Source organism: Acomys minous (assembly GCF_964271855.1).
Source record: "Acomys minous genome assembly, chromosome: 17".
NCBI lineage: Eukaryota > Metazoa > Chordata > Mammalia > Rodentia > Muridae > Acomys > Acomys minous.
This window is the reverse complement of record NC_140500.1, coordinates 54,036,210-54,054,379: the sequence shown is the minus strand read 5'-3', so window position 1 is coordinate 54,054,379 and position 18,170 is coordinate 54,036,210. Positions and strand designations below refer to the sequence as shown.

Genomic DNA, 18,170 nt, shown 5'->3' with positions numbered 1-18,170 from the left:
GTGTTAGAGACAGCACCCTCTTATTTGGGAGAATGTTAAGTGAATCTAAACTGTCACTAGCAAAGCGATAAAAAGAAAACAGCTGTGGCAAGCGGGAAGTAGGCATGTGAGTTAGGGCTTTGGAGATGCAGGTACGAAAGGTTTTGTGTGCAGCCACTCAGAGCTGTGGCTCGCCGAGCAGGGTGAGGGCCCGCTGGGCCCTACAGGGTCAGTAGCACAGGTGTGCGCTGTGCTCTCTGGTCTTCTAGGTTTGGGGGGAGTGTTGCACTAGGCAGGATGTCAGTAGCTACCTTCTCAGCCCACACAAGAGCTAGTGCAGTTCTTTGGGCTGGCAACACTAAATGCTCGAAAACGGAGTTTGGCTAACAGGGGGCCGTTTCTGTTTCTGACTAATTGTTGCAGAAAGCAAAAGTGACGTGTTGGCATTTTGGGAGCGGTTGCAGCCTGTTGTCTTAGGGGACTAAAGAGCCTGTCAAGGAGTAGGTTTCCTATGATGTTAATCTCCGGCTCTTCCTTCTGGTCCAGGTGTATCACACCTTGTTCTGGCCCCTGGAGTGGACAGTCGCCGGCAGAGACAACAACACCTGTTACGCAAAGATAATCTGCCACAAGTTCGACAGCGTATGTAGATGCCCAGATGCTTTGGTTTCTGTTCTACTCTGTTCTCCAGTTTTTCAGCCCAGAGTAGAGGGGGTGCTTTGCACAAATGGGGCCCTGGGCTGCTCCCCTGCTCCACTTGCATTTTAAAATGCAGCTTGGATTCTTGCCAGTTGGATTCTTACGGCCTCTTTTAAAGATGGCGGTCGGGGCAGGAGAACTCTCTGCTGTTAGTGGAGGCTGGCCCAGGAGCAGGGTCCCAGCTCTGCTGTACCTGCCAGGCAGCAGGAGGAGCCACCGCCCAGAGCCGACAGTTTAACCCTGATGGTCTAGAACTGTGAACGCTAACCCTTTAGCTATACCATCCAGCACTGTGCGTGGTGTACATTTGTGTGTGCTTCATCTGTGGTGTGGCGTGTGTGGAGTGCTGAGGAGAGGCCCTCACAGAGAGAAGCTCCAGGGCAGTAGGCAGCTGCTGACAGACCTAGGACAGGCAGAGATGTCTCCTGGGCCTGGCTTGGTTGCCCTCTTACACACTTCCCTCATCGTTCTCATGGAAGACAGAGTCCGATGAAAAAGCTTGGCAGTGAACACCTACTGCAGGCTGCCCTGCTGACAGCATCTACTAGTTAGTCCTGAGCTCTGTTTAGTGTTGGGAGCAGGCACCTGCTCACTGGGCTCACAGATGCTCCTTGTAAGACCCCAGGCCTTGGGGTTACTCCAGTGCAGGGCCTTGTTCATATGTTCCATGTTTGGGTGGCCCCGTCTCAGCATAATTCGGAAGTCACATCCCACCCCGTGCTTCACCACAGGTCAGCAGATTGAGTGTGCTGGTACAGACGAGTGTGTTCTTACCACACATTCACCGACTCCTCTGACAGGTCCTTCGGGAGGCTGTTCTGGCTCAGTTCCTTTCCTGTTGGAGATCCGTATGTTTCAGCTGTGAACTACAGTGAGTAGACTCCCGTTCTGAGCCTTAGTTTAATGGGAATCCTCTGTTCTGTCCCTGTATTAAAGGACCGTGTGGTGGGATTTCACCTTCTGGGGCCGAATGCTGGAGAAATCACACAGGGGTTTGCAGCTGCCATGAAATGTGGGCTCACAAAGCAGCAACTTGATGACACCATTGGAATCCATCCCACGTGTGGTGAGGTAAGGAAAAGCAGGAGGATGTGTGCTTGCATGTGTGTGTGTGGGCATGCATGCATCTGTCTGTCCATCTGTCCGTCCGTTCGTCCGTGTAGGCCAGGGGACAGCCTTGGGTGTCATTCCTTAGGTACTGTCTACCTCTTTTGGAGATAGGGTGCCGCGCTGATCTAAAGCTTGCCCATAGGCTAGGCTGGCTGGCCAGCAAGTCGAGGGGTGCACCTGTCTCTGTCTCCATGGACGGAGATCTTACAAGCATGTGTCAGCACACTCTGCGTGGGTTTTAGGGCTTGGGCTTGGGTTTTCATGCTTGCATTGCCAGTTCTTTACCCAGAGAGCGTCTTCCCAGCCCTGTACCCCCGAGAGTCTCCCTCAGTGAGATACAATGGCTTCAGGTAGCCTAGCTTTAAAACAGTTATGAAATGCATTGCCACAGATTTTGATCCTAATATATTTTAGATTAGCAACCTAACTTAATGATCCGGGGCAGCTGGAGCATTGTACTTATAATGCAGCAGTGACACTGCCATATGTTGTCTTCTTCCTTGCAAACAGGTATTTACAACCTTGGAAATCACAAAGTCCTCAGGGCTGGACATTACTCAGAAAGGCTGCTGAGGCTAGCCCCGCTGTTGTTGGGTCTCCCCTGTCACGCTCTCACTCCATGCCCATGGCATCCACTCGGGCACTGGGTGACCAGTCCCGGGCTTTCTCCTGGCACAGAGATGAGAAGGCGACAGAAGACCAGCAGCAGCAGCTTCTGTGGTCTCAGCTGACGGCATGCAGCGACTGCACTGCATCCTTGACGCCTTGGCTCGGAACCCATGGAGGTGAGCCAAGGCTGACCCCTGCACGTCAGTCAGACTTCCCCCATCCCCCTTAACCTCAGGATGGCACAGTGAGTCCACCTTCCATTTCCTGCTTGTCAGTGTTTTGGCCGCTTACCTTGTTTCTATGAAGATATTATATTTTTCAGTTGTGAACTTGTCTGTAAAGAGGCTTGTGGGCCTAGAGTGCAGCCTTATGGATTTGTGGTGTTTGGGAAGCCAGGTTAGAGCAGTTGGCTACATAGGACTCCTGCATTACTTAGCAGGAGGCCACATGCACCATATAGCCTTTAAAAGCTGCATTTAACCTGCTGTCAGAAACCTGACTCACCTCACCCCTTGCACATCTCCTGAGGGTCAGACCTGGAAGCCACTCTCTTCATAGGCACCAGGTTGATGGAGCATCACAAGCAAGAGAAAAATCCTTATATTGCGCTTCCATGTTAATCTTAAGGTTATTATTAAAAAGATTTTACTACAGTCTGTGTGATCTAATTTGTTAAACACGATTTTGTCATGGTGTGTCTAATGAGAGGGTAGTAAATGAACAGGCAGTCCTGAGAGTTTCATCCGAACGCACACATGGCAACATCGAGCACGCCTTTGAAGACGGGGTCTCTTGGGTCTTTCTGGAAAGCGTCTCTTCTGAAGAATGTGGCAGCCTGGTACTGGGCTATTATTCAAAGCCATCCACCAGCTTGAGTGACATTTGTCATTTGAGCAGAGTGGCACAGGATCGTGTGGTTCTGTGGTCACAGCTGTTTGTCTGGAACTCCTGCTTACCCCTGCACAAGCTGGGGAAACCCTGTCTGTCCTCCTCTCAGCACTGCCTGCACTGGGAAGGTCAGAACAAAAGAAAGATGCGAAGAGCCCACTTCCATATTCTTGGCAGATGTCTCAACCTCCTCCTCGGATGCTGCTGCCACCTAAATCCCCACCTAAGTGCTCAGCTCTTGCCCATACCTGGGCACCAACCCAGCTTATGGCTGGCATGTCATCACCCTTCGCCTACAGTCAGGCACCTTACCCCAGACTTCCTCAGCCCTGTTCTTTGGGACTCATGAGCCACCCAGGAGCAGTGCCTAAAAACCTTGCCTTTATCTGCATTTAATCTGGTCTAATCTGGCCTCTATCTGTGTCACAGAGAAGGAAAGGGGAGAGGGAGAAAATTTCTACATATGGGGTTTTGTTTTAAGTTTTTGAGACAGCCTTGCTGTGTAGCCCAGGCTGGCCTTGAACTTCTGATCCTCCTTCCCGTAGCCTGAGTGCTGAGGTGACAGCTGTGCTACAGAGGTGGTGTGAGAGTGGGAACCAGAGAAACCAACACAGGATCCTTACTAAGTTGCTTTTTATTGGAGAGAGAAAACTACCAAAGCGATGAAGAACAACAGAGAGTTGGTTTCTCAGTGAGTGAGGTGGCAACAACGCTGTGGGAGGCGGAGACACGGCTGGAGGAGCAGGGAGCTAACAAGTTTAAGGGAGGTGGTGGTTTTGGGGGAGATAGAAGAGAGGGTATTTAAGCAGAGAGGCAGTATGACTTTATCATTTTGGGTTATACAGAGCTTCCTTTTTCTACAGAAATGATCCATTGAAAAATATTTTGCTAAAAATTTAAAATGATCTATATCGTTGTTTTTGAGGCAGGGTTTTTACTTTGTGTTACAACAAGGCTGTCCTGGAACTCAGAATCTCCTAAATCCTGGGGTTGTAGGCACACACCACCACCGCAGGATGCCCTTTCTCTTCACACATTCATCACCTCAGGTATACTGTTACAGGCAAGTCATACTTCAACACTTAATTTTAACCACTGGTCCCAGTACTGGCTGAACCATCAAGCAAACGGCAGGCCTGACCAGGTACAACGGTGTGTGTAGCTCAAAGGACAGCGATCTGTTTCCAGCTGGTGTGGCCAGATGGAGGGAGAAAAGATGAGGTGGGGACGGGGTGTGGTGTGGTGCTTGGGCCTGTATGGAGGAGAGGGGGCTGACTGCCCTGACTCATGACTCCTGCATGCCAGTGTCGTGGGCAGACAGCAGTCTAGTGTCTTTATCTTGCATCTAGCAAGATAAAGTCTTTATCTTGCTTCTGGCACTGTTGGCTTTTCTCTAACTTTTGGGAAGCACCTGCTATGGGTTGTACTAGGCCACTGGTATCCTAGGCCACCAGGATCCCTTTCCTGTGATCCCCCCCCCCCCATTCAGAGATGATGCTTGGCTTGTTGCCCTTTTGGGGTGGTGAGTTCAGAATGCTTACAAGATGTGGCAAGTGTTAGCTTTGTTGTTGTTCCTCAGGAAGAGATTTAATCTGGGAACATGCAGTGGTTTTGCAGCTGCTTGCTAGGCGATGTACACTTCTGTCCAAGTGTCAGAGAGGCCCTGCAGCCAGAGGTGTGGAGAGTGAACAGTGCATCCATCTGCTCTAGGCAAACGCTGACTAGTGCCCAGCCTGTCCTCTTTCGGATTTACTTTATGTGTGTGTGTTGCTTACATATGTCTGTGCACCGTCTGCATGCTTGGTACCCACAGAAGCCAGGAGAGGGCATCGGCTCCCATGTGGCTGGAGGTATGTATAGATGGCTGAGCCACCATGTGGATCCTGGGAATAGAACTCTGGTCCTGAGAGCAGCCATCTCTCTCCATCTCCAACACTGTCTCATTAAAGCATGACTGTTCCCTCCATGGGTCTGCTTTGCCCAGTTAGTATTCATGGCTAACCAAATCAGCTCTTTGCCGGAGGTGGCCTGTCCACCATGGAGAAAGACTTCTTTGCAGTTGCCCTTGCCTCATCTCTTCTGAAGCAAAAGCAGCTGAGGCCTATGGTGGTGCTCATGGGACTAATTAAGCTAGAAGCTGCTGGATGCTCTCAGAACCACTAGCAACAGTGGCCTCTGTTAAATACCGCACTGCCACTCAGTCCCTTGTGGATTCAGCCTTGGCCTGGGCACATGGTGACAGTAGCCAGCCTTGTGTTGGGCACTGTGTATCGAGCCCTCAGATTTTGCTTCTGAGTAGGAATGCCAGGCAAGGTGAACACATAATTTGTCAGGCCTTGAGAAGGGTATGGGACCAATGTCGACAGGACTGTCCAATGATAAGCCGAAAGGGCTTACCTCCAGAAGAGACAGATGAGGGAACTGTCCCCAGGAAGAGTCACAAGGAGAGCCAGGTGCCGTAGTGGATTCCCAGCTTCTCCGGTGTTTCAAGGCTATTGGGCAGAACGTTGTAACAATAGGATCTGGCTCATTCTTTGGGGTGTGGGAAAGATTACCCTTATGGTATGACCCCCAACAGCTCATATATTTGAATGCTTGGTCATCAGGGAGTGGCACTACTTGAAAAGGATCAGGAGGTGTGACCTTGCTGGAGGAAGTGTCACGGGGGTAGCTTTTGAAGTTTCAAAAGCCCAAGCTAGGCGCAGTGGCACTCTCATTCTGATGCCAAGGATCCAGCTGTAGAACTCTCAGCTCCTTCTCCAGCACCATGTCTGCCTGCACGCTGCCTTGCTTCCTGCCATGAGGATAACATCTGAAACTAAGCCAACCCAACTAAATGCTTTCTTTTATAAGAGTTGCCATGATCACGCCATTTTCTTGCAGCAATAAAGAACATGACTAAGACAGGAGGCTTGTAACTTGCTTTTATAGTCTCATTAAAAATATCACTAAAGGGCTGGAGAGATGCTTAAGCTAGTAAAAGTACTGGCTATTTTTCCAGAGGTCTTGAGTTCAATTCCCAGCATGGTGCCTCAAAATCAGCTATAGCTGTAGTCACATGGAACCCAGTGGCCTCTTCTGGTATGCAGACACACATACAGACAAAATACCCTTATACATAAACAAATCTTTAAGAAAATAACATCTAAAACTAAGTAAGATTAATAGGCAGAGACCCAATTCACTCAGTATTTTTTGGGCAGGTAGATCTGCTAGCACTCAGGGTGACTACACACAGCTGTGGCTTTTGAAGCAGCCTAGATGAGGCTCCTGCCTGCAGTCATTTTTGTCCTCACCATGAAGAACTAGGCTCAGGGGCACAGTTGAGCTGGGAAGGCAGGAATGATGTCAATTACCTATTTCTTCTCTGGCCACTGTGGTGGTTTGAATAGGAATGGCTTCGTAGGGAGTTAGCACTGTCAGGAGGTGTGGCCTTGTAGGAGGAGGTGTGGCCTTGTAGGTGGAGGTGTGGCCTTGTAGGAGGAGGTGTGGTCCTATAGGAGGAAGTGTGTGACCATGCTGCAGGCTTGGAGGTTTAATGTGCTCAAGCTTTGCCCAGTGTGGGATGCAGTCTCCTTCTCTTGCATTCAGATGGTGGATGTCTCCTCATTCTCATCCTTTCTGGACTTTATTGAGCTTCTTGTATTCGTGAGTTGATGTCTTCTCACACCAGTTTTGGAAAAATCCTCAGCTGTTTCTTAACTTAAATATTTCTCTATATGTTTTCCGCTTGCAGACTTTCAGTTGTGGATGTGTTGGACATTGCTGTTCTGTGTGCCTCAGACTCCCTTTGTTTCCATTTTGACTTGGCCCCAGGGAGCCCTGTCTCTTTCTCCTGCTGCAGTCCATCTGCTGCTAAACCCCTAGCACAGATTTCTGTGGTGTTGTGTTGTATCTGTGGGTTTGGATTTTCACTTGTAGAATTGTTTTTCTTATATTTTTTATATTTCAGGGTTTTTCTTATATTTCTATCTTTTTGTTCAAAGTCCCCATCGATTCCCATACTGGATCCACCCTTTTAGGCCATCCAGCATATTTATAATTTAAAGTTCTCTATTTCCCAGAGCTAGGCCATCCCTGTCTGGCTTTTATTGACTTTTACTCTCAGCAGGTTACATTTTCTTGTGCCCTTGCATACTGTTGCAGGACCCTGGTGGTCCTTCTGCCATAAAAATAAAGATACCAAGACCTTTTAATATTTGAAAGCTTAGGCCTTAGCTTGGCAGATCCTCAACTAGCTCATCTAAGTTAACCCAACCACCTAGCCCCATCCAGCCATGTGGCTAGCTATACCTTCCAGACCCATAGTCACATCCATCTCCTCTCATGTTTCCTGGCAAAAGGACCTTTCTCTTTCTTCTTCCAAAAGTTCTTTTCTCCCTCCTAGGAAGTCCTTCCTTCCACTTCCTGCCCAGCTAATTGGTCATCAGATTTTTATTAAAGCCAATCAGAGAATGCTTTAGGTAGGTGATGAAGGACAGAGACACAACGTCACACACTTTACCCCAACAGCACACTTCCTAAATCTGTGTGAATGTGTGACATATGAGGGACCAGGATGGCTGTGCTCAGAAGACAACACTCATGTTCTGTCTGCTTCATTGTGGGTCGATCAGTCCAGTAAGACCTCGTCAGCCAGGCCTGTGCCCACTGAAGCTCTGATTAGAGCCACCATGCCTGTCTTCCATATTTTTAGGGTGTGGTAGGGCTTAGGATCTGAGGCAACCCCGGGGCTTGTGAGCCCTGCTTTCTGATGACAGAGCTCTCTGTGCTTTGTGGTGGTCACTGGATTGCTTGTTCTCTCTAGTTCTGCCTCTGATATTCTATTACATAATGGCCTATTTCCACCTACCTGCATGGCCTGACTTCATTGGCTCACTGCAGAGCATTTTGTAAATGCAGGTGCCTATGAAGGATGCCCCTCAGCTCTACCCCAGCCATTTCATGCTTCCCTATGCCAGGATCAATGGCATTGGCCCACACCTCTAAAATTAAGGGTCTGGACTCTAGCTGATAGATCCAGTCATTAAGGTAGATTCCTTGTGGATCTATGATTAATCCATATATGAATTAAAAATTTGACAACTCTGTCCCCTGAGTTCCATTGTCCAGTTTATGGCTCTGCTTACCTTTCTGAGGAGGCCTGTTGTCCCAAGAAACATCAGGTTAAGACTCCTCCAGTCTAATACCCTGCCCTCAGGGTCCCCTTGAGGCACAGCCAGCATTGTAGAGCTGTTCTCTATCCCCTGAGCTCCATCATCTGGGACACTGCTCCGCCTGTCTTCCCAAGGAGACCTTCTGGCCCCAGGAACATCTAGGTTAGGCCCCTTAACCCCAATTCCCTTCCTGCCTGGTCCCTAGGTGGGCACAGACAACATTGGTAAGCTACACTCTATCCCCTCAGCTCCATCATCTAGGCTATGGCTCTGCCTGCCTGCCTCCTGAGGAGACCTGCCAGTGCCCCGGGGACATCCAGGTGGCCAGCTGGCATGAGGGACAACCAGATGGCTAAAGGCCAGTGTAGGAACACAAGAAGAGCCAGGGAAATATGGCATCACCATAGCCCAGATATCCTGCTACAGCAAGCCTTGGGTATCCTAACACACCTGAAGCACAAGAAGATGACCTTAAACCCAATCTTATAAAGACGACAGAAGCCTTTAAAGAGGAAATGAATAAATCCCTTAAAGAAATCCAGGAAAATACAAACAGGTGAAAGAAATGAATAAAACTTTTAAAGACCTGAAAATGGAAATAGAAGCAGTAAATAAAACACAAACTGAGGGAATCCTGGGCACGTAAAACCTAGGGAAGAGAACAAGCACTACAGATAGATGCAAGCATCGCCAACATAATGCAAGAGATGGAAGAGAGAATCTCAGGCAGAGAAGATAGGATTAAAGAAATCAACACATTGGTCAAAGAAAATGTTAAGTCTAAAAAGTTCCTGACACAAAACATCGAAGAAATCTTAAACAATGTGAAAAGACCAAATCTAAGAATAATAGGAATAGGAGAAAGAAGATTTCTGTCTCGAAGGACCAGAAAATATTTTAACAAAATCATAGAAGAAAAATTCCCCAACACAAAGAAAGATATGCTTATAAACATATAAGAAGCCTAAAACACACTAAATAGATTGGATCAGAAAAAAAAATCCTTGTGCTCGCTTCGGCAGCACATATACTAAAATTGGAGTGCTACAGAGAAGATGAGCATGGCCCCTGCAGGAGGATGACGCACAAATTTGTGAAGCGCTTCATATTTGAAAAAAAAGAAAATCCATCACATAATGATCAAAATATTAAATGTATAGAATGAGGAAAAAATAGTAAAAGCTGCAAGGGGAAAAGCCCAAATAACCATATAAAGGCAAACCAATCATAATTACACCAGACTACTCAACAGAGACTCTAAAGCCAGAGGGCCTGGGCAGATTCTAAGAGACCACAGACGTCAACTCAGACTACTATACCCAGCAAAACTTTCAATCATTACAGATGGAGAAAACAATATATCTCATGACAAATCTAAATTTAAACAATATCAAGCCACAAATCCAGCTCTACAGAAGATACTAGAAAGAAAAACTCCAAAGATGCTAACTACATCCAAGAAAACATAGGAAATAACCCTACATCAGCAAAATCAAAAGAAGGGAAACACACACACACACACACACACACACACACACACACACACACACCATACTACCATCACCACCATCAAAATAACAGAGATTAACAATCGTTGAGTGTTAATATCTCTTACCATCAGTGGACTCAATTCCCCAATAAAAAGACACTGGCTAACAGAATGGACACAAAAACACAACCCTTTCTGCTGCATACAAGAAACACTCCACAACAACAAAGATAGATAGTACCTAAGAGTAAAGGGGTGGAAAAAGATTTTCTAAGCAAACAGACTCAAGAAACAAGCTGGAGTAGCCATTCTAGTATTTAATAAAACAAACTTTCAATCAAAATTAATCAAAAGAGATGAGGAAACACATTTCATACTCATCGAAGAAAAAATCCACCAAGATGACATCTCAGTCCTGAATATCTATGCCCCAAATGCACGGGCACCCACATTTATAAAAGAAACATTACTAGAGCTTAAATCACACATCAAACCCCACACATTAATAGAGACTTAAACACCCATCTCTCACCAATGGACAGGCCATTGAGACAGGAACTAAACAGAGAAACGTGAAACTAACTGAATTTATGAGTCAAATGAACGTAACAGATAGCTATAGAGCATTCCATCCAAACACAAAAGGATAAACCTTCTTTTCAGCACCTCACAGAACCTTCTCCAAACTGTTCATTTTAGTCTGTCACAAAGCAAGCCTCAACAGATACAAAAAAATTCAAACAACCCCTTGTATCTTATCAGATCACCATGGATTAAAGCTGGACTTCAACAACAATAGAAACAACAGAAAGCATGCAAACTCATGGAAACTGAACAACTCTCTACTCAATGATCACTGGGTCAAGAAAAAAAAAATAAAGGAATTAAAGACTTTCTAGAATTCAATGAAAATGAAGGCACAACATACACAAACTTATGGGACACAATGAAAGCAGTGCTAAGAGGAAAATCCATAGCACTGAGTGCATTCATAAAGAAACTGGAGAGGTATCATGCTAGCAACTTAACAGCACACCTGAAAGCTCTAGAACAAAAAGAAGCAAACATACCAAAAAGGGATAGATGGCAGGAAATAATAAAACTCAGAACTGAAATCAATAAATCAGAAACAAAGAGAACAAACAAAGAATCAACAAAACCAAGAGCTGGTTCTTTGAGGAAATCAACAACATAGACAAACACTTAGCTAAACTAACTAAAAGTCAGAGATACGGTACCCAAATTAACACAGTCAGAAATGGAAAGGGGATATAACAACAGACACTGAAGAAATCCAAGGAATCATTGAGTCTTACTTCAAAAGCCTCTACTCCACAAGATTAGAAAATCTAAATGAAATGGTTTATTTATAGATACCACCTACCAAAGTTAAATCAAGATCATGTAAACAATCTAAATAGACATTTAACCCCAAAAGGAAATAGAAGCAGTTATCAAAAGTCTCACAACAACAACAACAACAAACAAACAAACAAAAAAAGGAGTAAGGGCAAAGGCAGATGGTTTTACTACAAAATTCTACCAGACTTTCAAAGAAGAGCTAATACCAACACTCCTCAAATTATTCCACAAAATAGGAACAGAAGGAGCATGGCCAAACTTATTCTATGAGGCCACAGTCACCCTAGTAACTAAGCCACACAAAGACTCAACAAAGAGAATTTCAGACCAATTTCCCTTATGAACATTGATGCAAAAATACTCAATAAACTACTCACAAACTGAATTTAAGAACACATCAAAAACACTATCCACCATGATCAAGCAAGTTTTATCCCAGGTATTCACGTGTGGTTCAACATACAAAAATCCATCAATATAATCCACCATATAAGCAAAATGAAAGAAAAAACCCACATGATCATCTCATTAGATGGTTTGACAAAATCCAACAGCCCTTCATGTTTAAAGTCTTAGAGAGATCAGGAATACAAGATGCACACCAGAACACAGTCAAGGCAATATGCAGCAAACCTATAGCCAGCATCGAATTAAATGGAGAGAAACTTGAAGCAATTGCACTAAAATCAGGGGCAAGGCTCCCCACTCTCTCCATATTTATTTAATATAGTACTTAAATTTTTAGTTAGAGCAATAAGACAACTAAAATAAACCAAGGGGATACAAATTGGAAAGGATGGAGTCAAAGTTTCACTATTTGCAGGTGATATGCTAGACTACAGCTGATAAACACCTTCAGCAGAGTGTCTGGATACAAAATTAACTTAAAATCAGAAGCGGTCTTGTATCCAAACAACAAATGGGCTGAGAAAGAAATTAGGGAAACAACACCTTTCACAATAGCCACAAATAATATAAACTATCTTGGTGTAACCCTAGCCGAACAAGTATGACAAAAACTTCTAGTCTCTGAAGAAACTGAAGAAGATATCAGAATATGGAAAGATCTCCCATGCTCATGGACCTGTAAGATTAACATAGTAAAAATGGCCACCTTACCAAAAGCAATGTACAGATTCAATGACATCCCCATCAAAATTCCTTACAGACTTTTATAGAGCAACTCTCAACTTCATATGGAAAAACAAACAAACAAACAAACAAACAAAGCCCAGGATGGCTTTAACAATTCTGTACAAAAACAAAACAAAAATAAAAACAAAAAACTCAAACAAACAAAACTTCTGGAGGTGCTACCATCCCCAATTTCAAGCGGTACTACAGAGCACTAGTAATAAAAAAACTGCAAGGTATTGCCATAAAACCAGACTGGTAGATCAGTAGAATAGAACTGAAGACCCAGAAATAAACCCACACACTTAGGACAATTGAATTTTGACAAAGTAGACAAAACCATACTATGGAAATAAGAAGGCATCTTTAACAAATGGTGCTGGTCTAACTTGATGTCCACATGTAGAAGAATGGAAGCAGATCCATATTTATCACCCTGCACAAAACTCAAGTACAAGTGGATCAAAGACCTCAACATAAAACCAAGAAACATTACATCTATTAAAAGAGAAAGTGGGGATCAGCCTTGAACTCATTGATACAGGAGACAACTTCCTGAACAGAACACCAACAGCTTAGGCATTAATATTAACTATTAATAAATCATGAAACTTAAAAGCTTCTGTAATGCAAAGGACACTGTCAATAGGATGAACCTGCTACATCCCTACAGAATGAGAAAAGATCTTCACCAATGCTACATCAAACAGAGGGCTAATATCCAAAATATATAAAGAACTTAAAAAATTAGGCACCAAACAAGTCAAATAACCCAATTAAAAATGGCATACAAAACCATTCTCATCAGAGGAATCTCCATTGGCCAAGAAACACTTAAAGAAATGTTCAGTGTCTTTAGTCATTAGGGAAATGCAAATCAAAATGACTCTAACACCAGTCAGAATGGCTAAAATTAAACACTCAAATGGCTGGCAAGGACATGGAGCAAGGGGAACACTCCTCCACTGCTGCTGGGAGTGCAAACTTGTACAACCACCTTGAAATCAATTTGGCTGTTTCTCATAAAATAGGAACTAGTTCTGCCTCAAGATTCAACTACTTGTGGGAATATACCCAAAAATGCTCTGCCATACCACAAGGACACTTGCTCAAAATATGTTCATAGCAGCTTTATTTGTAATAGCAAGAATCTGGAAACAACATCTAGATGTCCCTCAACAGAAGAATAGATAAAGAAAATGTGGTACATTTACACAATGGAATACTACTCAGCTATTAAAAACAAAGACAGCATGCAATTTTCAGACAAATGAATGGAACTAGAAAATATCATCCTGAGTGAAGTAACCCAAGCCCAGGAAGACACGCAGGGTATATACTCACTTATAAGTAGATATTAGCCATATAGTACAGGATAACCATGCTACAATTCACACACCCAAGAAAGCTAAGTTACAAGGAGGACTCAATCAAGGATGCTTGAATCTCACTCAGAAGAGGAAATAAAATAGACATCGGAGGTGGATGGGTGGAGGGAACAGGGCAGGAGAGGGGATAGGGAGGGGAGTTGAGGTGGGAATCACGTATGGGGAGAGCTCAAGATGGGGGGGGGGACGGAGGGAGGGAGGAAGGGGGAGGAAGCGAGGGAAGGAGGGAGAGAGAGAGAGAGAGAGAGAGAGAGAGAGAGACAGAGAGACAGAGAGACAGAGAGACAGAGAGAGACAGAGAGAGAGAGAGAGAGAGAGAGAGAGAGAGAGAGAGAGAGAGAGAGAGAGAGAGAGTATGGGGGCATCTCTGGGAGGAGCCAGAGACCTGGGAAAGACAAAGCTTGGGGAGCCTATATGGATGACCTTAGCTGAGATAAAGAGGCTGAAGTGGCCACCTCCTGTAGCCAGATGGGACTTCCAGTGGAGGGAGGGGGACACCAACCCACCCACAATATCTGCAACCCATTCATCTATATTTAAATTGTAATTGTATTTATTGTGTGTTTTAATTACATTTACTTATTTGTTGTGTGAGTCAGCTATATCTTCCCAGGATGTGGATTCTGGGAACTGAGCTCTGTACCACGTGACCCTGCAGCCCATCCTCTGCCCTCCTGCTCGACTCCGTGCCCATGGATACGATCTTCATAGCCTCATTGCCAGAGGCCGGGATTCAACCTCCAGTGGCCACCAGAGCCTCCTTGGCATTGAAACTGCTTGTGATAAACACTGAGAGGCAGGAGAGACTCTCCAATGAAAGATGGAAGGCAAGGGGTGGGCTCTGGGCTGTGTGCTGTCAGCCATGAAGCAGAGCCTTCTACTGTCCCAGTTGACATCTGAAAATAACCAGGGCTCCTGATAGCTAAGGAATGGATGTGTCTGGGCCTTATTCAGCCACTAAGGCCATGGGCTGAGTCTGCTTCCATCTCCCTGCTCCCAAAGCCTTGTGTGGGCTGGTCCCCCCTCTGCCATCTCAGCCATACCAGGAGCAGTGCAAAAGTAGCTTTATTCTCCTGTTTCAATTGTTGCCTTGGAGGCTTACTGCCTCCGTACAATCTAGTCTAGGCCTAGAATGTTTTAGTCTGTGAGACTTACTGCTGAATAAGCTTATACTTGCTTGTTCTTCCTGAGCTCTGGGCTGGCTGGTTCAACTCAGCTGTTCTGGCTCAAACTCCTCTCCCAGCTGACTTATTTAATCTGGCTTCTCTCTTGGCCCAGAATTGCTCTGCTTGGCCTCAAACCAACTCAGCAATCTGCTCTAATCTTCTGGCTTCTCATTTTCTGGCTCATTCCATCTTCACCTGAGTTCTCTCTTTGCAGCCCCGCTCCCTATTACTGTCCTGGTAAAACTCTGTAAAACTGCCTGTTAAGTAGCTTCTCTTTCATTTCTCTTCTCGTGAGAGTTGAGTGTATCCAGCTCTGTCAAATCTTTTCTGATTCGTCACCTTTTCTGACACTCAATTAGACATCACTTTCAAACATGGGTGCTTCCTTCTACAAACTAACTTTAACTTTGTTTGGGATTAAAGTTATGAATCACCACCCTTGGACCTAAGCTTCTCTTTACCTGAATCTTGCTCTATACCAGGGTGTCCCAGAACTCAGATCTGTTTGCCTCTGTCTCCTGGATTAGAGGCCTGTCTGTATTCCAGCTAGCTCACAAAGACCTAGAAGATAGATCTCTTGTCAGCTGGATCACATAGACTAGAAGGACTTGGGATGTGATCTCTTGCCAGAACAACCATGTTCTGAATTAACATTCTTCCACAGAGCATGGTGAATGAAGAGTGAATAATGAGTACTCATGTCCCTCTTGCCCTGGCCTCCACTTCCTCTCCCACAGCTTTGGAGGGAGCTGGCTCTCACCTCAGGCCTCAGGAGAAAGGGAACAAGGTGAAACCAGGACCTGCAAGGGTCTCACTGGGCCCCTCATCCTCTTAGACCATTCATCTCTTCTAGATAGGGAGACGCCAGCTTGTGTGGTGTGAAAGCAAAGCATTCAGGGCTGTCACAGAAGGTGAACATTGATTACCACACGATTTCACTGGGCTTCCTTTGAAGGGCATCAGGCCAACCTAGATGGTTTAAAGACTCTTGGTGACTCGATCCCTCCCAGCTTCCAGTCACACAGTCCGGCTGGATTGGATGTTTAGCAACAGTCACAGACCCCAGATTAGACTTTTAAAGTCCCAAGATGACGCAAGACCCCCTCACCCCCCCCCCCCACCTCACTCCCCCCTTCACCCTGGAGAAGCCTTGAACTTGATGGGGGGGAGGCAATAATAATAATTATCCCGGGTCATCTAGGCAGAACCCCAATTCACAGTCACGTCAGAAGAATAAGAAGTTAAACACTGGGTAGGACAAAGAGAGTTCTCTTCAAGAAGGGTGTGGCCCAACTGGGTGTCACTGGTGAGAAGTGCCCTGCCTCTGTTCCGGGAGAGAAGTGAGGGCAAGCCTGCTAACCCGGACCACCGCTCTAGCACAGAAGAACCGGGGGAAGTTCAGGTCCTGGGACCTGTGGGCTGCCCCATCCTCTGATGGTCACCATTTCAAAAGGTTGCCAGCGTCCCAAAAGGAGGTCTTGACTTTTCCTAGGGAGCCAGAATACCCGAGCCTTTCTGCTCTTCCTGCTAATTCCTCTTCACACCACACGGTGGCACCAGAAAGTAGCATACGCTCTGTAGAGCCAACGGAGAAACCCGAGGGCCTGCAAGGGCTGTGGGGAAATGCAACTTTCAGAAGGGATGTAAGGAATGTTCACGATGCTTTACAACCTCTAGTCTCTCTGCTCATGATCTCCTCACGGAGGCCTGCAGTCGCTCCGCCTTGTCTCCTGTGATTTCCCTGACACTGCCCGGTGGGAAGGTGTGTCCCTTGTTCATGCTTTTGCTTACCCAACTCAGGGCTCCCAGCAGCTCTAGGTATTTTAGGGTCCCCTCCTCCTGAAATTTGTGTTTTCCTAAAATCACACAGACGGCCAAATACAAGTGGGAAACTACAACTTATCCAGGGGACCTGACAACAAGAAGAGCCTTGAGCACGACTTTCTAGATCAGCGATCGCACCACGAGGCAGCTGTGGATCCCATAACCTCATTTTCAGACGTACAGGCAGCCCTCACTAGGGCAGCATCTTAGCCTTCACAGCAACCTACGAAGGTTAGAACCATGTTATTCCGGTGTACAGATGAGCAGGAAAAGAGAGGCGAATGACATTGCCAAGACCACAAAGATAATATTAGCGCCCAAATTTGAGGCCCAGGGCGCGGAGGTTTACTGAGCCCGAGGGAGTTTGGGAGCGTGGCCAGCTGAGGCTGGTTTAGCGCTCTTTAATAGCAACTGTTATTGCTGCCCTTGGGACCGAGGTGGACTTTTCTTCTGCTTCCTGTAGGTGGCGACAAAGCACCGACCAAGCATGCTCCTGGCCTGGTGGAATGGGAGGACTCTGGGCTACTAGGGAATCAGCCAACTTCACAGCTGCAGTCAGTCCTAGGACAGCTGATCTCATACGGTTCTGGATCTCAGAAGGGGAATCAGGTTCAGTTTCCCTCTCAGAACTCTCAGCCTAGAAGTTACTAGCTGCAGAGCACACTCAACAATTTCACACGCTCGCGGGCGAACACACACACACACACACAGAAAGAGAGAGGGAGAGAGGGAGGGAGGGAGAGAGGGAAAGAGGGGGGAGAGAGGGAGGGGGGTTGTTTCTGATAGCTGCTGCGGCATAAGGTCTTTTGACTGACTGACCTTCTGCTCAGAGCGTTCAGGCAAAGTTCGGTAACTGCTGTTAAGGAACGCAGTCGCTTCTTTACCGGACTCCTTCAGGAACTCCCAGGAACCGAATATTAGAAGGCAGCGCTTACAGCAAGAACTTGATAGTAGCAGCAGTTCTAACAGCTTAACGCCCAGTGCCATAGGGAAAGGGAGTTCGCCCCTTTCACCAATCCCAATTTACTTGCTCACCCCAATCTGCGACTTTCCCCCTATGCAGGAGGAGGGAGACTCCAACCCCCTCCCCTTCGCTGCTCCAGCACCAGCATGGAAGGAGCCAAACATTAGCAAGCCAGGCTGAGGTCCAGAAGGACGCCGTGGCTGCAGTGGTTGCAGTAGCCTTGAGCAAATCCCAGGCATTCATTGCACAGACCAACGGTCTGGAATCCAAGAGATTCTCGACTCACTTTGTAGACCAGGCTGGTCTCGAACTCACAGAGATTTGCCTGCCTCTGCCTCGCAAGTACTAGGATTAATAGGCATGCACCACCATGCCCAGCTGAGAGGCAGTTCTTTTAGGAAG

The 18,170-nt window shown here is 46.1% G+C and overlaps 1 protein-coding gene across 1 annotated transcript in view; it reads left to right on the top strand.

The window, feature by feature from the left end:
- The window catches only part of TXNRD3 (thioredoxin reductase 3), a 31,569-nt gene extending 28,518 nt beyond the window's left edge, over nucleotides 1–3,051 (top strand). The window contains exons 14-16 of the mRNA XM_084766373.1: nucleotides 526–621; nucleotides 1,615–1,749; nucleotides 2,299–3,051. Coding sequence (XP_084622499.1) covers nucleotides 526–621; nucleotides 1,615–1,749; nucleotides 2,299–2,361 — 294 coding nt within the window. The 3' untranslated portion in view covers nucleotides 2,362–3,051. The remainder of the gene's footprint in view (nucleotides 1–525; nucleotides 622–1,614; nucleotides 1,750–2,298) is intronic.
- The last annotated feature ends 15,119 nt before the right edge of the window (nucleotides 3,052–18,170 follow it).